General features: G+C 35.6%; 1 protein-coding gene across 1 annotated transcript in view; it reads left to right on the top strand.

Annotated features, from left to right (window-relative positions):
- Positions 1-22,061, top strand: part of MMP16 (matrix metallopeptidase 16 (membrane-inserted)) — a 92,330-nt gene that overhangs the window by 59,585 nt on the left and 10,684 nt on the right. Inside the window, exons 6-7 of the mRNA XM_009701887.1 lie at positions 11,914-12,052; positions 21,058-21,208. Coding sequence (XP_009700189.1) covers positions 11,914-12,052; positions 21,058-21,208 — 290 coding nt within the window. The remainder of the gene's footprint in view (positions 1-11,913; positions 12,053-21,057; positions 21,209-22,061) is intronic.

Raw genomic sequence — 22,061 nt, 5'->3', positions numbered from 1 at the left:
AGGAGAAATTTTTTTCAGTTTTAATAATGAAAATTAGTAATTTTTTTGTAATAAAAAATGCCCAATTTTCTTATCTTTCCATGACGCAGAACACACCGTTGCTCTATGATCTCATGGAATTCTGACTTTTATGTCAACTCCTTACGGGTACACACAACAGAACTGGGTTCAAGAAAATTTACAGATGGTTTTGTAGGCAATCACTGCAAAAGTGCAATCACTACTGGGGAAATAAACAGTCAACTGCTCTGTAAAGGCCTAATGTTCATCCCTTGGATGAAGGGTTTTGTGCAGTACTTCATGTGCATGTGTTCTTACCTACAGAGCATTAGAGGGAATGTGAGCATTCCAGAGACTCCTGGCTGTAAGCCTAGATTTGATGTCTGTAGAGGTCTTTATTGTACCTCTTTTATAGCTGTCTGTCTGTTTCTTCATATTGGATCATCATCATGTGACAATTATATAGTCAGTCATTTTAGTTATTTGGACAAAATCAGAATGAATCAAAATGCTGAATGTGGTTAGGAATACAGAAATCCACCAAAAGGGACATACTTATTTTTCTTTTTTATTTTTTTAGTTGAATTACCAGTTGGCAAAGATAAAGCATTGATGACATAACTCTCATACCTGAGCTGTTAGCATTAATATGTTCTGGGATACATCAGAAAAGCAATAGCAGTGCACAATATCATCTCCAGCTGCACCATAGTGCAAGGTTTGTAGCTGTCAGAGTTGTAATCCAAATAGATACCCTGGACAAGTTCTGAGGTGGCAGATTTTCCAGGAAGTGCCAAGTGCTCTTGGAACTGTATGATAGTGGCATAGTATGTGGTAATCTTTGACATAAAGCCCAGATCAAACCATGATGTTGTTAGGGGTCTCTGAGATTGCTGAGTTTCATGTATGATATAAGATCTAGTGTCATCCAACTGCCAGTGATAACCAAAGATTCCGTAGCATATTTAAAAAGTATTCTGCATAACATCTTTTCCTTGAACTGAAAGTATTCTATAGATACTTAGACGTTTTGATTGCTTCAGAGTAGTTTTCAAAAGTTAATGTATACAAAGAAAAGAAATGGATAAATGCCATTGCTACTGTCCACACAGGAAAAATAGAGAGGACAGATGGATATGCATCAAAAATTTTATAAAAAGCTTACATACAATTTGATAATGAAGAAATTACAAAATACATATTAGAATAAGACTGAAAGAATTAAAAGAAAATATATAATGAAAGCATCATTTACTAATGAGAACAGACCTGTAACAAAATGAGGATACAATATTTCAAAATTAATGTTAACCAAATGTACATCAAAGTGTTCTTAAATTAATTGCTTCCATAGAACGCCAAATACTAATAGCAACCGTAAGAGATGTTTATTTTAGAATGAATTTCTTCATATGCAGGAATTTAGATTTGTTAGTTTGAAATGTAGAGAAGATACTTTTTTAAAAACTGTTTTCATCTGCACTGGAAAGGGCAACAGCAATCATATGCCCTTTGCAGTACAGAAGAAAGTAGTTAGTTGGTTAGTTAATTACTGCAGTTAGTTATTGCATTCAGCTGAGCAGAGACAGGAAAGGGCCACGATTTAAATCAAGACATGTGTTCCAAAAGAGAACTATAGCCATGGTTGTGGATGCCTCTGCAAGTAGGCTACGTTCACTACATTCATTTATAGAGGTCATTTCTTTGGCAGTTCTCTCTGCATTATACCAAGCCTGTTTCCTTAAAAAAAAAAATAAATTAAAAAAATATGAATTACCTCTTTGGGCATTTTTTAAAGCCTAAGATCTATTTTTAAGAACTGTTTTTCTTTGTGTGTGTGTGTATGTGTTATGCGTTCAATATTCAAGGAAACACACAGAGTATTTGGATATACTAATAGTCAACCAAATAGATGTCCAAAACCATTTCTGCACAGCAAATGACCAAACTGCATGAGATACTTGGCTGAATATTTTGTTATATTTTGTTTAGGAAGAGGCAATGTAAGTTCACAGTATTGTGCACTTTTTTCATATTTGCCTTGTAATATGCAAGATATTTAACAAAATTTCAACATACAATACTCACAATAAACTTCATGGTTATATTCTTAAAATATTAATAGTTTTCTATTCCTTTTATGTTGATGATTTTAGACAAAATAACACTTCTTTGAAATAGTTGAACAATGAATGTTGTCTTTCAAATGAGAAAAATACAGCACAAAAGAATGATTTGCAGAATCAAGTCTAAATATGAATGGCTGTTTTTCAAAGCTTGTTGAAGAACCGCCGAATTCTTGCATAGCCTGTAGTCAGGCATTCAATATTAGTCTCTGTGTATTGGAAATAAAATCAGAAATTCCTCAGATCTACTGAACATGGAAGTGTTTTGAATATTAAAAACCTCTGAGTGGGGAGCAATGCTTTTGCCCTTTCTTAAATCCGTCACCACAGAGGCAGTGGCAGCTCGGCTCAGGGCCTCAGCTCTGCCCTGTGGTGGGTCCACTGGAACAGGTTGTGTCTGGCACAGGGCAGCCCTGGCCTCCCCTCACAAGGCTGCCCTCCAGCACCCCCCTGCCAGCATCTGGGCACCGACACCCAGTACAAATGGCCAAAATATGCACTAGAGAAAGAGTGAAAGAAGGAAGCTTACAGAGAAAAGAGGAAATTCAAAGATAAAATAAAGGAGGAAAAACTCTGCATCTTAGACCTACCACTGTGCAGCACTGGAAGTGGGAAAACTGGGATGCAGCTGGTAGTACTTTACTGAAATTACTACAAAAAGTCAGGAGAGGTTTCACGTGGATTACCAGTGTTTTGGCTATCCAACCATACTTTAGAATTTGATGTTGAACGTAAAGGAGGTATTTTTGCTCCATCTTCAGTCATATTCCTCTTGTTATATCCTATCATCCTGGTGGTGTATAAACTGGAATCAGACTTCGGATGAGCACGAGTGCGCACTACAGTTTTCTTCTATAGTGTCCATGAAGGAGGTCTATACAGCAGTTTATCAATGAGGGGAAAAAAAAGAGGTTTCTCTTGTGAAGAGAGTCAGAGAGTATATGGAGTGCCATAGCCCTTTGACTCCTTTGGAAAAAGAAATGTTATTTTTCATGTTTTCCCTTACTGTAGGTTTTCTTAAAGCATAGGTATAGATTTCAACATCAGCAGTGAAAAACAATTTTGCATGTATCTCAAATGAGCAAAAGAGGCTATCCAGGTCAATAGTTAGGATTCAGAATTTGAAGCTAAGAAGGTAGATTTTAACATAAACAGAGCCAATTTTGACCTCAAATAAATTACTTGACATTAATTTACTTTGTCAGTAACACAGAAAAACAGATAAGAACAAATACTAGAAAAAAATAGAAGCCACTCCTTAGCAAAGATTTCCTAGATAAAATCACTAGATAAGTTTTCTGCTTGAAAATGTGTTTACACCGATGACACCAATGAACTTTTCATGTCAGTGGCTTAACTGAAGACGAACACTTTAAAGCAGGCTCAGTGTAGTGCTCCCCATAAGCAACAAATGGGTCAGTTCACTTGCTCCTACTCTGAGTTAAAACAGTTAATTCTTTTGCTCATGGTGTTGGTTAGCATTAACATATTGTTAAGAAAAGGAATAAGATCATAACAAACAATGGCTTTAATTTGTCTGGGAAGTGATTCAATGTCTGATTAGATGCCAATAATAAATGGCAATTAACAGTGGTTAATAAATTACTTCAAGGAAGTACATTCCTTGTTTGGGAATGTAAGGAAGCAACAGAGCTAGCAGCAACATTTGGTGATGTTTTTGCATCCCTTTGTTTTGAATCCAGTGAGTTGGTCTCATCTCCAGAGAGGAGATGATCAGGAGGTTCAGGATCTCAACATAGAAGATGCTGAGGCTTTCCTGAGTAGTGTTGAATGGTCTGACTTCTCACAGTGGTTCTCAGACCACATTTTTACTTTATCACAACTGTGCTGTTGTCTCAAACACATTAGGAAAGATTAATTGTTTCTAGAGGTTCAAATAAGTCATCTTAAATGCATTATACATTCATCTGTTAATGAAGGGATAACAGTCCTTTATAGTCTTAAAGGAGCTTTATTTGTTCTTAATGTGAATCAGCTTAATAATAAGCTGAGCTAAAGTATTCTCTGTGTGTTTGGAATAGCCTATTTAGTTAATTGTTTCCTAAAATGAGCTAGAATGGTAGCATCCATTTAATATCTGATTCCAGTCTCACTAGAGACAATTGTTTTCTACTGTGGAATTAAGTAGGAACTGAAGCAGGGCTAATTATAAGTTTCCTTGCAAATTCTATATTGAAAAAAAAAAAAATTAAAACAGAAAAGAAAAATAATTTCAGCAATCATTCTCACAGCTGAATTGTGCTAATATTTTCTCTGCATTTGATTCCCTCCTTTTTTCTGCTCCATGAAAATTATTTCACAGAAAGGTGCTCAAAAGCATTTTATTATTTTTTCCTATTCTGTGCAGTAGTGTCCTTTGACTTAAATTCTATAAATTCCAAATTTGAAATGTTGAAAATGGATGTTATTAAAGAAATAGTGGAATTCTCCAAATGAGTAGGACCAGAGCCTTTAATCCCACATGCTACAGGCCCAGTATTACCATCATTGAGATCCCCTGGTGAAATTTACATGAAAAAATAGAGTAGATGTGGAAGAGTGCCTTTTGAGATTAGGTCAAGATTTTTAAAAGGATATTGGTGATTGATTTTGTCTTTAGATACAATAAATATACTTTGCATTTCCCAAATTCTGGAATTTTCTTAATAATCCCATAAAGGTGTGTGGTAGAGGAAATTCATTCTCTTCTGGATCACAGTCTTGAAATATAATCTCTGCAGGTTCTGTCCTCTGCTAAGTTTCTTTGTATGTGACTGGAACTCTTCGTTCTCTTTAGTATATTATTTACCACTGGCTTTTTTTTCACAATACTCAGATCGGAAAAAAATTAGAAGGATACGCATTTGTCTGAATGTTTCAGTTTCCTGCTTTGCATAGCTGCTGGGTATGTTTAATCTTCCATTGACAAAGGCTTGCTTTTGCACATGATCAGAGGTAGCTTATAGGAGAAGACATGACCCAGTGTGAAACCTTGATGTGTTTTGTCAATAATATTAAGCTACAGTATTAATTGGAATTCAGTATCTGATAAACATTGATTTAGGGCAGAAGTATTATGTTTATTTGCCATTTTGTTTGGAAATTAAATAGACCAAGCAGTGATCCTGTGGAATCTAGCCACAGTAGTGATTCTAGCAGCTGTAGATACTAAATTTTTCAGTTTTGCATCTCATTCCATCTTTTGGTGGTGGAATACCCTTAACAGCACTATATATATACTTCAACTTCAAGTCAGAGTCTCAGTATTGACTGAAAGAAATTCACACAGAGATACATGCTGTACAATGTGAGGTTATTTCACAAATTACTGGGAGTTTAACACACCTTTTTATAATTACGAAGTATTATCATTTACAGTTGTGATTTGTCCTTATTTTTCACCTATCCCATTGTCTGCCTTAAATATTTTCCTGCCTCATGTACCTATGGTGGGTTTTAAGATCATTGTAAAAGCAGCATAAAAGCTGATTTCTGCTAAAGTCGGTTTAGTCTTCATCTCCAAGTAGTTACAAAAGTTATCACTAGGAAGGTTTCAAATTTTTTCATCTTTCTAGCTCTTTGTAGATTTTTTAGAATGTCTATCACATTGGGCAGTCTTTCTGTTTAGTGGGTATCATGTGGACCTCTGAGTCAGAGTGTCACATGTCATTACAGAGTTGCAGATAGAGTTCATTAGGTAGAAAAGAAAGGGCAGAGCGCTAGAGATTTTGTAGCAAATTCATGTTTGATTGTTGGCAATGGTTGTTGGTCCAGAGGCTCAGGAGAAAATGAGGTGCTGAGAGAAGAAAGCTCCATTAATTTTGCACTAAAACCTCCATCAGTTTGTGTGTTATAGATCAATTGAAGTATCTGGAGATTAGTTTTAATTCTCCTGTCCATCCACTGTGTCTCTTAAGGAACCTGAAAGATGTTTAAGGTGAGAATAAATACCAAAATTGAAATTGGTTTATTCATAAGGGTGCGGATTTAAATGTTCATTTGAAAAAAAAATGGGATGGCAGCAATGCTTATCAGCATCAAAGAGAAAAAAATAAAAGGAAAGTTACAAACTTTTTGGTTTAGAAACTTTGCTAAAAGAGTTCGTAGAGTCAAACATGAAGAACAATTTAACACATTCATCACTAAAAAGCTAAAATCGGTTTATTGTAAGATTAGGAGAAGACTGTAACTAACAATAAAGTATGAAAATTATACATTAGCCAAATTTTTTTACTCTAATACACTCCTCCATTCAACATTCTCCAAATTGTTAATGAGGAAGTGCTTTTATGAGGAAGATATTTGCTATGATCATACACAACGTACTATATTTTAGTCCTTTCATCTAATCATTGAGTTATATATGCACAGAAAGAAAAATTACCTAGAGCATTTACTGACAGTGCACAATGATTTATGTAAAACCTCCATTCAGTCTGATTTCTCTAAAAAGCTTTTAATCTTTTTTTTCTCAGAAGTATCCCATCTTCTAAATAAAACAAATTTCATAACACTTGAGTGACTGCTCCTGCTTCCGTATCCTATTAATACTCTTTATCCATAATAATGTTTCTGAAACAGCTTACAGTGTCTCCTTACTGAATGCTAGTTTTCTGATTTTTAGATATATTGCTCACTTTTCAATTCAATTTTGATTCTTTCTTGTTTCAGTTCTGCTTTTTGAATTGGGAATAATTGTCCAAGTTTAATTTACTTCCTATGTCTATAGTCATAATATTTAATGATCCATTATTATGCAGGATTCCAGCTGCACAGGAGTGATCCATATATTTGGAGCTATTGGGTAACTAGAGATGCTTACAAAAAGACACTTACTAGCTGGCAAGGAAAGGCACTAAAAGCTATACATTCAATGCATGTGTTTGTCGGGCTTGGAATTGGAGTGCATGTGACAAGTCATGTGTTCAACCTGTCTGCAAGAGTTAATGTGTTTTGGGGAAATAAAATAATTAAAAGTATATTTACCCAGTATAGTGGGAAAGACAAACAGTTTTTCAGTACACAATATTTCTCAAAAAAGAGAAAATTGTGTTTATTCAGTATAACCAAATACACTGAGATGTGTTTTGTCAGAGGAACTGTTTCAAGCTATTTACTTCAAGTGGGAAAGAGCTTTCCTAGAGTGAATACACTTTCTCTTGGACTATGCTTCTTTTGAATTTCAATAGTAGCTGAACTGTGCTGAAAACACATTTTCAGTAACTGTACCTGTTTATCAAAATGCAGATGATAAAATTGCTGGCAAATATACCTTTGTTTAAGATAAATTAAGTACATTTAGTTGTATGTGCTGAAATGATCCATTCTTTCTATAAGCAGAGCCTGTCCCGTCTGATACCTCAGAAAAATCCTTGGCATACTTTACAGCCACATGCTAGAGTTTCTTCACTTGAGTTCCACAGTTTGAACTCTGGCAGTCTAAAACTATTGAGTCCAGTATGTTCATAGGAAAGTGAACCAGGAAAATTAAATTTACATAAAGAAATTATTCTGTCAACCTCTGCCAACACCTACCTTGCCCAATCTTATAAATGATCCAAACTTCCAGTTCTGCTTTCAGACATTTGCAGATATTTGCTGATTCTTGTCGATCTGGCTATCTTTAAAAATACATCTATTGGCAAATCATGTGCCTGCTTCTGTCTGTCTAAATAAGACCATAAAAATGCTAAAATTATACATTTCCAAAATTTTAGTTCTGTGGAAACCTGTAGGATCCTTACTGATGAGCAACACCCGATTGTTCATGATTATTGCAATGGCATGTAAATCTACTGAAAATAGAGCAGGAAACTAAGGAGTCTACAAGATTCCATCAGCAGAAGAGAGAGCATGGTATGTTATGTTCACAATTATGCTTCAGAATGGGATATTTAGACATTAAAGGCAATAGCAGAGGAAGATCTTATTTCAAGCCACAGATCCTTTATCCTTAATATTGGCCAGATGTGTTACAGTATAGAAAGGTTTCCTGAAAACAAACAGAAGCATTTATTCTACAAGGTGGTTTTAATATGAAACGACAAAGATCTTGGATTAGATCTTGCAGTCTAAGTGCTACTATTCTTGGTGATAAAGAGAAAGAAATAAGGGGAGCAGAGGCTGAACACCAGTGAGCAACTGTGACTGTCGCTGATTGCTTATGGCTTTTCACACTGTGGGTTAATTTGTGGGTTAAATTGTCATACACATTTCTGCAGATAGCTGTGGATGCTTTAAGTTTGCATGTGTTTAGGAAGGAGTCCAAGGGAGTAAAAGTCCATCTAATGCTATTAATCACAAAATTATCGCCTTTGGTTCGGGAGGTCCCTGAACCACAAGTGATGGGTGACTGGGAGAGTGTGTCAGAGAGGTGTCATTGCATGTTCCCTTTGGTTTTATTGTCATGAATAGAATAGAATAGAATAGAAGTAGTGCAGTTGGAAGGGACCTACAACGATCATCTAGTCCAATTGCCTAACCACTTCAGGGCTGAAGTCTTACCTGTTCGTTTGCTAATGTCTCCGCTAGAGATAGGATTCAAGCCTTAGATGAACCCTGATCTGGCCCTGTGTGGTCATCCTTATGATTTTATGTTCCTTGCATTATGATGGGTTGAACCCAGGAGACAAAAAGTAGAGACTAGATGGGATTTATCTCACTTGCATTTAGATGCCCACTTTGTACTTTGCAGACATTTAAACAGGTTTCTAGACTCCCTTTGTAATCAGTGTAGAGAAGTAAACAAGTAAGTGAAGCTTACCTTAGAATGTTTCTATGAAGGACCTTTATTGTGCCAGGTTTGGTGATTCATTTCTAAACAGAGTTTTGCATTGTACACACATAAATCTGGTCAAATCGATTCTACTTATGTAACTTGCTGAACACTAATCTAGTAGTGTTAGTACAGAAGTAGTAGTCTCATTTCCTTGTAGAATTTGGGAAGTAACAGGGTACATATTAAAAAAACAGAAAAGATCTTCATGATACTATTTTAGAGATGTTTCCCCTTGGAAACTGTACTACCAGTCAGCAGTGCAGTACTGCCCAAACTAAAATGACTGCTTACTACACATCTATCTTAACACTTGAAAGTTTGCAAACTATTGAATATATCCATGCACAAATTATTGAATATAGCCATAACTATTTAAAGTTTGGGGGGAGTAGGGGGCTGGTTGGTTTTTTTGGTTGTTTTTTTGTTTTGTTTTTTTAAAAAAAATCAATGGAATTGATTGAATGTTTAACAATGTAGTTTAAGTCTGATCAAAAGAAAATTATTCCTGTCATTAGAACTACAGAAATCCTTCTCTTGTAACACATTAACATGATTTGCAAGATCTGCTCTGGTATGCTAGCTGAAAGTTGAGATTCATTCTAGTCAATCGAGAATGTTATAAGCTTTGTCTATAGCACTGATGTTCAGACTTTCCGGAGTATGCGCATTGTATTGGGAAATTCCGGAAAGCCTGAACATTTCATTTACAGCCTTTGTTCAATGAAGTGATTATGTGTGTACTTCTGTCCTTTTGCATTCAGCTAAGTAGTCAGCCTTTGTTCAGCTTTAAGTATCTCACTTATTTTGTACCCACAACTTGATCAATATCTGAGTGAGTGGACATTTTATGAGAACTGGATATGTTCTTTCCTGCAACTCAACATTGTTTTCTAGGATGTGCTTTTTGCAACCAAATTCAGACAAATAAAAAGGGTTATCTCTATCTTGGAGTAAAAAAAGACAAGATTTGAATATTCCATTATACTGATGATAGTAACAGATACCACACAGACTGCAGTTTTAAATCACTGCAGCTTGCTACTTGTTTGTCCTTTTTTTAAACTTCAATAACTGATCTCTGAGATACTGCCTGGCTTTGAGATTTTTATAGAAATTTGGGGAGGACAAAAAAAAACTGTTCACCCTGTTGAGACTTGTTATTACATCATTCCTCCCTAAGTCAGTCCTAGGTTGGTGATGCCTAAAAAATCTGACCTGAAAATCCATTTCAAGCCTTTATTACTGTTTCAATGAAAAAGTGCTTCCAAATCTCTGCTTTGAGGATGTTACCCCTACTTTTAATTTTTCAAAGCCCTCTTGTCTTATCTACATACTATAACAAAAAATAACAGAAGCTGACATTATCTGTTCCAGCATTCAGAACATGTTCTTCAGTTAGGCCTTCTTAAATGCTTGAATCTCTAAGTTGTATTCCCCCATTTTTGCCAGTTCTCTTACTGGAATTTAGTCAGTTAATCCTAAAAAATTGCTTTACTGACCCTCCTTCAATGTCATAATACATCTTACAGTAAAAAAATAATGAAAATTGAAAATAGGAATCTAATCAGATGAGAATAGTGCAACTGTGTTACACTAGCAATGAAATAGCTAGACATGAAAAAATGTGAGGGATTTTAGTAGAGTATTATTTCCAGACAATCGCAACATTTCAACACAATATTTTTCAGGTTGTGTAAACTGTTTGAACTTTTTTTAATACTAAAGTTCTCAGAAACCTGGGACTTAAAACAACTCTTTCAATATTACTCATTTATGCACATGATTAAGATATGTTTTTGTGTATATATTGAGCTGTTTTGTATTTGTATGGCTAATACTTTTTGTGGAGATTTATAAATTGTTGAGTCATTGGAAAGATAAACAATTAAAGACAGCTGTGATCTCAGATTTGGAAAGATGATGAATACAGTTCATCCTATGCCTGCTCCTGCAAAGTATTAATCTCTCTAAGCTGTGCCCGTTCCCATAAGAGCACAGATCTCTTTTGCTTGGCACGTTGACCTATACAGAAAGAAGGCTGAACTGCCATGTTAAACTATGACAGATATCTGACAGAACAGCACTTTCTTTATCATTTAAGACAGTTTGTTTTATATAATAATGCTGTATAAATGTGCAAATGTCTGTAAAAAGTTAAATACTTCCTGAACCCATCCGTCATCTGTAAATATTGGATGAACTGGAACTGTTGTTACACGAGCTGAAGAAGTACGATGACGACATCAACACCCACCTAATGTGTCATATAATAATTTCTCAACTTGAACATTCCTCATTCCTCAACAATGCAACTTCCATATGACTCTCATTTAAAGCAATAGCATGTCTCACAGGGAGAAGCCATTTTAAATGGCAAGAAGCTAAGAGAGATTTTCCAGGACACTGGATTTAGCACCTATAACTGGCTGTAATATTAAACTTTGTGTTTAATATCACACAGAAAGACTGCAGATCTTCACTACAGTAAAGTTGTCATCAAACTATAGTTCTTATCCGACTGATGTAGTAATGTTACAGCTGTATCTATCAACCTTTCACTGTCAGCAGCCAGTGCAAAACAATGGCTCACAGAATTAGTTGATTTTCAAAGCCTGTCTGTAGCTCCGTTATATTAGGCTTACACATATGCATACGGTTTGGTCTAAAAGCACTTGTAGTCAGTCCACAAATTTTAGGTTGAGCCCCTTATAGGAATGATGTTGAGAAAATTACATCATCTCATACGGCACGCTGTATGTTCTGCCAAAGGCTATCTACACCAAACACACAGTTCACATGGCTAGCTTATTCCCACCTCAGGGAACAACTAGTTCTGACATGTTTGTAATGTGTGGATGTGACACGAATGCAAACACAAATATGGTTATGCAAACAGCGAAAGGTCATGCTCTAAAAATGCAAGGATAGGCTGTTCAGTATTTTCAAGACAGCAACTGAACACATATAAATGCCTCAAAGCATAGTAAGAGACATGTATTTGGTTTCCAGGATCAGTGGTTTTGGCGAGTCAGAAACAACAGGGTGATGGACGGATACCCCATGCAGATTACCTACTTCTGGAGGGGACTGCCTCCCAGCATTGATGCAGTTTATGAAAACAGTGAGGGGAATTTTGTCTTCTTTAAAGGTAAGAAAAGAAGAAAAGTAAGATTTTATGTAATACTTTCAGCTGTGATGTTTTCTTGGAACATATCTTGCTTATTTTTACAAATGATTTGTAAATCATGTTGCAAATTGGTAGCTAAATGAAGAGTATATGAGTTATGTTTTTTGGCAACTACAGCTTTAATTTATGATTACCTTTCAGAGTATCAGATCATTTATTCTTAGATATTCAGTAAAAATTTGGAAGTGTAAATAAGAGACATAGCAATGCAGTGATCTACTGTGAAATCCTTTTTGAAAAATGTGGATTAGGCAGCAAGAATGAACACAGTTCCATTTTTTTTTTTCTGGTTCTCTTTGTTCTTCTTCCTTTTTACAAATGGAATTTGCATATCTTTAAATGGCATCTGTACTACATATATCTCACTGTATTGCACTGTACTTATTTCATCTGAGAACTGTGATGTTAGGAGTTTCAGGTGGGAAAAATAAATATCTTTTTCATAGGTGTGTATGTGTTTTTAAAGAAGCATAAACTCCAGAAAATATGTTGTATGGATTGAATTGTTGCTAATCATTCTTTTTAAAGTTTTACTCCAGGCATCAGCTGTTCTTCCAAATTTAAGTTCTTAAACATGCATCTAATTTAGATTTACTGAGAAAATTATCCTATATGTTAAATAAATATCCATTTAGCAATAAAAGAGAGAAAACCATGTAAAGTATGTTTTATAAAAGAATAATTTGGGAGAAGAAAGAAGAAACTGAATAGATATGTGAAAAATTATTCAGCTATTTAGTATTGTGGGTGATTAACTTGTTAACTCATTGCAAAAAAGTAAAAATTTTTTTCAAAGTTGTTATATCAAAAAAGAATTCATTTTTACAAGTAGAATCATTAACAGAATGACAGAAATAAAATTTCATTCACTATGGAAACATTATCATCTTGGGAATACTAAATGGAAAATGTTTAATAACATGCAGAAACATTGCATAGCAGTACAATGAAGGTGAAGTTTATGTTTTACTAACAGGGAAATTGTATCTGTGAATTGCAAGGAAAATTACATTCCATATAGTACATTTTCTATTTACATGACTTCAATACAGCATATGCTTTTACTTCTGTTGCCGCAAAATAAACTTCATGTCATAAACTCTGGAAAGTTGATAAGATCGGGAATCATGATCAAGGTATCTCCAAATTTCCACCCTCTGCTTGATTTTTGGGTCCATGAGACATGCGAGGATAGAGACATTATTCTGTAGATATTCCTTTGCTCATCACTGCTACCCAGAGCAAAGGAGCTATCCCGTGCATTCCAGACCTCTACCTTGATAATGCTGGGAATCATTACCTGAGCTTCAGGCAGAAATGATCAAGCTTAGTCTTTTACCTACTTTCTTTTCCTTCCCAGTGACCTCAAAATATGTTTTATCATTGTATAACTCTTCATTCAATGCTGACTGACTTCTGTTAGGTCTTAAAGGAATGGGTTGATTCAGTAGTCTGTAGGTTACAGATAGCAAAAAACAGAAGGAGGAGAGGAACTTCTTTATTTTCTATCTAGTAAATTAAATAATCAGGATTAATTAAAGCAAGCGGAAGCATCAGGATTGTGCTCTTAGAAGTTGGAATTTTGTGTTCTTTTTCTTCCTCATCATCTCCAACTTATGCTGTCTGATTTCAGACCAGCTAGTTTGGTGCTTTCTAGCCGATACCATATGATACTTGGATTTTCTGTTGCAGGTATATTTCCACCTGCTTTCTTTTCAAAGTTCCTTGAATTATTTTTCCAGTGGCATTTGTATTGTCCCTTTGTTTGCCAAGGTCAAAAGTCCCCGTATTTCCTCGTGCAGTTTTTCTGAATTTTTGCTTCTCTGCCACTTCCTTTTCATAACTTCCAATATCTACCTGATGGTGTTTGTCTGTCAGTGTAATTCCTGTTTTATCACTGCCACAAAATCAATAGGTTCTGCTGAGTCTTTTGTTTGTGTGTCCTCGAAAATTCCTGTTAACCAAGGGTCTCAGCTGCCTTGTGGAACACAATTGCACATGTCTATACAAATAGACTGTAGGTAACAATAATTGTCTCATTTCTTCCATTCCCTCGCAAAATTTCTTCCTGGGAAATGAGTATATGTCTTCCTCCCAAAGGTGCTAGAAATAGACAAGTTGATTGTTGCTAAGAAGATGAGCAAATCGAACAAGTTATCCATGTAGTGTGCTTTGCCAACCTAAAACTGGTCAAACCAAGTAAGTTCTAGAAGGAACTTTAAATCTGAAGTCTGGCATACAGATGGGTTCACAAAGCACATACCTAAGCCAACATTTATATCCATTATTCAAAGAAAAAAATAGAAAAGATGGAGTGAGTGCCATCAGAGAGTTTGGACTGGGATAATGTCTCTGTGCTCTCCTCTCAGAAAACATTTTCCAGATCATTTCATTTTAAGACTGGTCAGTTCTTCATGGCAGAAAAGTGTGCTATTTGAGTGAAGATAGCATTTACTTGAAGATTTTTAAATAAAGTCTTCAAAACTTCTTCTCAAGGTATCAGTAACATCTGATGTCCTGTAAGGTATAGAGTCTTGAATCTCTGCTGTGTGCTGGAGAAACAGGTCAGTGTGTAAATATCTTCCTTTCAGAACAGCCACTGCTTCTTCTGCAGATGCTCGAAGGAAGGTTCCAGGCACACTTTCTGTCTCCATTGCTCTCTTTTCACTCATTTTGGAGGCTTTTTTACTAATGTGAAACAGGGCCTCCTGTGACTGGTTGTTTTTTCACTCCTGCTTTCATACTAATGGAACAGTATCTCTACTCTCTGAGGAAGGTGAAGAAAGGAGTAAGGCAGTTTACTCATCTGCGATTGATAGTGAGGAATTGCCACTTTGCTTCTCCTTAAATGCCTACACTGTCATAAGTTCAGGATAAACAATATCTGTTAGGCCAGTGACATTTTTTAGATGCACTTAGAATAGACCTTGTGAACCATCCTGGACTGAAATACTCTGTTTATCTCTCTAGAAATCCATCAATGTCATTTATTTTCAATAATCTATACTCTATTTTATTTGTTTCAATCCTTGTCTTTCAGGATGGCAAACATCAAATTTGAAACAGTTGATTTAGGTTATAAAACAGATTTAGACCTTTTTTCTTTTTATTAGCATTAGGTTTTTCCTCCCTTTGTGTATACAGTTGGATTCATGATACTAGTAGACTTCTTTACAGTAGTAGAAATATAGATTAGTAAAGGTATAAAAGTAGTTAAAAACTTTCTTTTAAAGTGGGAACTATGTTGTAAAATATGAGACATATGCAAATTATATCAGATGGCAGCTCAGGATGGAACATTTATTTATGAATCTTTGAAATATCTTTATATCTTCTGTGTTTGCTATGAGAAATGTAGTTATTCTTAACTTGTGCTAATAAAATCTATCAGTATATTTATACCTATTTGACATTACTCTCCTGAGAATACTTGAGGAGCCTGTGAGATCATGCATAATGTGTTAGATGTCTATAAAAAATCAAGCTGAATCAAGTTCAAGACTATTGTATCTTCTTTAGTTTTGAAATTTCATTGGCTTTGTTTTTTTTTAAAATTTTGGCATTTTAACTTTTATTTATTTATTTTTTAATTAATATTTGTTTACACAAGGAAAAACAATTGTAAAAGATCAGTAGCGTACTTGTAGTGCAAAGTCATGCTTGCTCATTTCTGGTGGCTTAAGACACTTGGTCTGCCTCCTTGTGCCTCATAATGCTCATAAAGTATATAGCAATCATCTGGTGGATGGTTGCTTATAAAAAACAGATGTTTACATTCTTGTTATTATTCACTGCTAGTGTCCATGCTGAATGATAATAAGATGGCACCAGAATGATTTTTTTTTTTTTTTAATGAGGAAATGTGAATTGTAAAATTTATTCTGTGTACCTGTGGGAATTTATATGGTGCTAAAAATGAAATTGTCAAGCCATCTGCACTGTTGAACGTTATGATAAACCAAATGTAGCAACAGAAAGGCTGCTGTAAAACTCATACTACCAGTGCCACCATCATAACTTTCAACTGCACTTATCCGACTGCTTGACAGTTTTATTTTGAAAAATAGATTTACTATAGTGTTAGATTATGGAGCAGAGAAATGACAGAAACTTAATGTGGGAAATAGAGAATGAGAAAAAAGGAAGCATGAATAATAATTTGGAGATAATAGTATGAAGACACTTGATCCTGGCTTGAAAGACCAAAAACTCTTCAGAATTAGATATTAAAATTTTAACTGGTTTCAATTGAATATAATTCCTACAAGTTTTGAGAATTTGTCTCATCACTGTAACACAGTGATTATATGCTATATCCCACAGAGGTCTTGCACTGCACACGTATCATAATTGGACCTAATGTGAACAAAAAATGGTTGCTGTCAACCCAGGAGCACAACCGTTCATCATTCTGGTTCTATAAAAGAACAACTACAGTTGCTAAAACTGCACAATTGTTTGCAGTAGTCAGAATATCTGGAGTTAAATATTCAGTATTTGAAGCGAAGCATAGCAATACAGATACCCTTTATTTCCAGCAATTTTTTTAGAATGTCAAAGACAGATGTTGAGACACTTCAAATAATTGCAGTCACAGTTCATCCTTCTCAGTTTCTACAGTGATGATATTTAACAAAGCATTATTGCAAAAAGTAAGACATTTTGACTTTTTTATCACTTACTTCATTCTCAGCTTGTGACCTTACCATTCTGCTTGTTATTATATTAGATCTTACGTTAGGGAATAAAAGCAGAAAGATGAAACATTCTGAAAGTTGGCCAAACTTCATGAAACGTGGTGCTTTATTCTCTGTGAGAATAACAAACCCACCAATCAGACCTTAAAAAAACAACTTTGTAAAATAAATACAGTGGTGATTTCTGCCAAGGGCAAACGTTAGGACTCTGACCAAGACTTAGTTATCTATAAGAAGGATCAAACTCTTCAATTCTAGTTTGGTTGTGTATTCTTTATTTCCACTATAATCACAATTAATGAAGTGTATTGGCTATTCACTAGTGGAAGTGGAATATGAGCTAAATAGAAGTATACTGACTTATGCGTTCTTTTTTAATACATTTTAAGATACGTAAATATAAGTTAGAAATAAAAGGAGCTAGTTCTTATCACAGGCATCTTTTGCACTGATTTTCAGCTTTAACTCCTTCTAATATTTGATTCTGAGTTTGGAAGCTTCTCATTTTTTCTGACTTTTTGGAAATCATCTGATCAACAGCCACCCACTTTCCTGCAGCTGAGGTACAGAAGCTAAACAGAGAAAAAACCCAAAACAACAAAACCAAGAACAAACCACCTAAAAACTCCTGAAACAAAGAAAGAAAAAAAAAAACCCAAAGTGAAAACTGTCAGCCAGATGGAACATTTGGATTTCTTATATACAGTCCTTCCCATTAACAATCAACACAGTTGTAGCAGACTAAACATGCCATCCAAAGCAAATGTTAAATACGAGTCCCTCTAGTTAGAATCAATAGAAGTCTTACCCACATATGTTTGAGATCTCAATGCCCTACTGTCTCCATAAAATACAGTTAAATTTACCTTTTCTCTATTTACCCAGAAAGAATTTGCTTCTTAGTAAGGACTTATGTGAAAAAGAATGTAGTTTCTTAAGTCTTGTGTTCTCACATCTACACTTTCCTTCTGCTTCAGTATATCTGAATATGCCACAAAATACCTGACTTAGTGGTGCTGTCACTTATAATGGTGTACGCTCAACCCTTGTTTATTATGGTATGACCCGATCTTGTTAATAGCTGAATTTGACTTGTTGGATGCAGCTGATAATGATCTATTCCTAACAATTGCTGTTACTCTTATTCCTTGTGAGGCACAGAGAAAGGTAACGGCATTACATACATCACAGCATATGCTTCTCAATGCTGTGCAACAGCTGTCATTTTGAATGATCTTCTGAAACAGAAATGAGCTGGCTGAGTATCATTCACTGGATGCCATCTGTTGTTCACACCATAAGTACCAACTAGTAAGGTCCAAAACGCATGAGTTCTCTTATCGTTGCATTTGAAACTGCCGTTACCATCTGAAGCTTTCTGTGTCCGGTCATGTGAATTGGCAAAAGGATAAACCACATGGGAGGAGGGACAGTGAATGACTGAAGATGCTCATTTCTGTCATGATCAAACCCTGTAAGTTAATGTTGTGAGGAATCTCAGTAAAGGTAAACTTCAAGTTAGCGCAGACCTTAATCCCAGGTCAACACAGACCTCAGCTTTCCATGAGTGTTCTTCATAGATCTCTGTGTCTCTTTTATTTTCAGTACTTCAGATGGCTCCGTACATACTCATTCTTTGAACCCTTTCTTCCTTCAACTGTCAGGGGGGAGAAGATGGATATGTTGAGCAAACTGCAGTGTCTGTACTTGGAAGCAGGTGACAAACAGCTGTAAAGAAGTTGATAAAAAATTTGCTCTGAAAACCCAGCATGGGAAGGACTGAAACTATATCCCCTCTCGCAATTAAAACTGATAAAATAGAAACGTGCTTTAAATCACCACAGTACAAACAGGGAGATTAAAAACCCCATCCCTTTAAACAAACAGTTAATACCACTGAAGGATAGATAAAATATCATAGAACTATGGAATCATGGAATGGTTTGGTTGGAAGGGACCTTAAAGACCATCTGCTTCCAATACCCCTGCCATGGGCAGGGACGCCTTCCACCAGACCAGGTTGCTCAAAGCCCCATCCAACCTGGCCTTCAACACTTCCAGGGATGGGGCATCCACAGCTTCTCTGGGCAACCTGTTCCAGTGCCTCACTATCCTCACCGTGAAAAATTTCTTCCTAGTATCTCTTCCAGTTTAAAGCCATTGACCCTTGTCCTATTACTACAAGCCCTTTTAAAAAGTCCCTCTCCAGCTTGCTTGTAGACCCCTTTTAGGTACTGGAAGACTGCTATAAAATATAAAAACCAACTGCAAAACAGCTCTCTGGATTTTCACTCTTGGTGACTCTGGCATACACCTTATCCTAGATCTTTGGTGTATTATTACATTTCCTTGTAAAATATTTATATAACACAGTGCCTTAACCTCCTAAGTCTGTGTAACAGCCTGCCTAGCCTTACAGGTAAGTGCAATGGCTAATATGAACAACCATGATTTTATCTCTTAGAATCTCTTTCCAAATGTGTTTGAGCAAAAAATATTTTCAAACTTTTCCTCTTATATTTTAAATATCATCATTATAAATAATAATGGATAGATAAAAGTGAAGGCCAATTCAATATATATGTTCATGAATCTTCTCTAGACCTTTCTGTGGTATGTCAGAAGGGTCTACGTAATCTCAAAGAGTATCTTCTCCTTCAATGTTATTACTTCTAAAAATAGCAATGCTTTTTGGAAACGCAGATGAAGGTAGTGTTCTGAAGAGAAAATAAACACATGGTTCGTGCACAATGGAGTCTATAGTCTAGCTCAGAAAGAGGGTCCCTGTGGCCTAGATGACATAATGCAAAGAGAAGACAGGCCTCAAAACAAGCTCCTCAGATAAGTACTAGAATGCAAATTATGCTCTCAAATTATGCTCCCTTTTCCATATTTCTAGGGGGCGTATGAAGGTCTTTGTGCCCTTTTTTCAGCCAAAGCTGTCTGTGTTTGAACGAGAAGTCTCTACTGAAAAGACACAAATGAGAAGTGTATTTTGAAGAAGAATTAGAAGAAAGCAAAAATGTAAAAAGGAGAAGATACTTGCGAGAATAGGACAGGAGGCACAGTATGTTGACAAGACACTAGTAAAGAGTTTGGAGGACAACATAATTTTGGGGCAAAGCGTTAGACTAGAGGCTTAATATGAGATTATAAACCGGGAGAGATAATCATGGAAGTGTTCAGTGAGCAAGAAGAAATTGGCTAGGAAGCTAGAGCAAACTGAAACTGGGAAAGCGGAGTTGTAGGCTGATGAGGTAAGCTATTCAGTTACAAGGGAGAGCACAGCATCCTCTCCAAAAACAGGTACAGGAGGGGCTGTACTACAAAACGGTGGTGCAACTGCTGCTTCTGTAGACATGCATACCCCTATATTGCAATACATTTAGCTAGTAACTGCTGCAGTAGGGGTTCAGCCACTGAGCATTGCTGTCCGGGAGGCACTAGGCTATTATTCGTATTTAAGGCAGTTTAGGTAACCTGAGGTTTGTGTAGACACTGTGCTAACACCAGCTAGGGTTGTACATCTACCTTGCGTTATCAGCATGTAATAAGTCAGTTGGGTGGTTTGGAATGATTCGTCACCCACAACCAAAGGTTAACTCTTACTGCCACTGGTACTAAAGGCAACCCCCCGTTAATTTCATAAACACAAGGTTTTCACCTGTGGGACTTCAGAACCTCAGCTTGCAGTCTTTAGGCCACACTAAAGAAAATATGATTTAAAAAAATATTTTGAATTCTGTGGTCATTTCAGAAATAATCTGTACAACTTTCATAAATTTAATTTGTTGAGGAGAAGGAGAGTACAGAGTAATAAAAGTATATGGTCTCTATGAAGATAGGAATTTATATTTTTTATTTATTTATATGTTTTCTTACCTAATTTTGTCTTAAAATTCACTCTTCTTTTCTCATGAAATGTAAAACTGTTATGTAGTATTGCTGTAAATGTATTACAGTATCAACCACAGAGCCTCTTGAGATGACTTCACTTTCATTCTGGGTTGGATCCCTATATAGTTGATGTCAAAATATTCTGTGGGCATATTGAATGAAAGGTCCTTTATAAGTGCGAAGTATCTGTAAGGCATACTTAGTTTTGCATTATCTGCAGTGATAGAATGTTTTGTATTTCATTGTGTTTGGCAGAACCACTGTAGCCCTTCAGGAGTCTTTCTTATTTCTTAGGAGTGTATTAATATTAATACCAAGAATACTGAAGACTAACACACATATATGTATGTGTATATATATGCTTTTGTACAGGTAACAAGTTCTGGGTTTTCAAGGACACTACGCTCCAGCCAGGTTATCCTCATGATTTGATAACACTTGGAAGCGGAATTCCTTCCCATGGCATTGACTCAGCAATTTGGTGGGAAGATGTTGGGAAAACCTACTTCTTCAAAGGAGATAGGTTGGTATAGGAATTCTGCAAGGAAGCAATTTGGTGGATATCAGCTAAGCATGTTAATCTTTTCTTCTATTTCTCAAAAGAAGTCAAACCACTTAAACAGTTCATTTTCTGTGGATGAAATTAACTCCTCCTGCATAGAAGGCCATACTGTTTTCACATTTCTTATAACCTAAATTATATTTGTGTGACTGTACTGAAATGAGCATATGTATATCCAGTGGAAAAGTTATGTTTTAGAAGTCAACAGGCAAGTCACAGCTGTGGCAAATTTAAACTTAAATATTCAAAGTAATGTAGTTATTTTCACTCTTACCTGCTCCTTTATATCCACATTTCTAAACCCTAGCACATAAACAGGCAAGGCATGATCCAGAGCTTTTTAAGGTCAATGAAAATTACTTATCTGCTACTATTTAAAAATTAAGTAAGAAAGGGAAATGACAGCTAAACCAGGAAACTAAAGAACAATTTGAGCAATTCCTTAGGAATTATTTTCAAATAAATCTTATAATTCCCTTTGGAAGGGACACTTATTTTTTTGATTAACAAAGAACAGGAAAAAAATTGTAAAACCCGAGTTATTTTCCTGTCCTGAAAGAGACTTGTACTAGTCACTTAGTGTCTCTGTGTCTTCATTTCCCTGTCTGTAAAAATAAAGGAAATTATATTTGTCTGCTTTATAGAGATGTCAAGAGAACTCATTAATTTTTGATACTCTGCAAGTTATCTGAATAATGGATTTTACAGGTTTTCAGGATGTTACTATGTTAGTTGATTGATATATCGCTGTGCAAATTCTGAGTTCTCAGAAACAAATTATTCTTTATTAACAATTGTAATGTTTGTATTAGTA

This window comes from Cariama cristata, unplaced genomic scaffold, assembly GCF_000690535.1.
Source record: "Cariama cristata isolate BGI_N322 unplaced genomic scaffold, ASM69053v1 scaffold636, whole genome shotgun sequence".
Classification (NCBI taxonomy): domain Eukaryota; kingdom Metazoa; phylum Chordata; class Aves; order Cariamiformes; family Cariamidae; genus Cariama; species Cariama cristata.
This window is presented reverse-complemented; position numbering and strand designations above follow the sequence as displayed.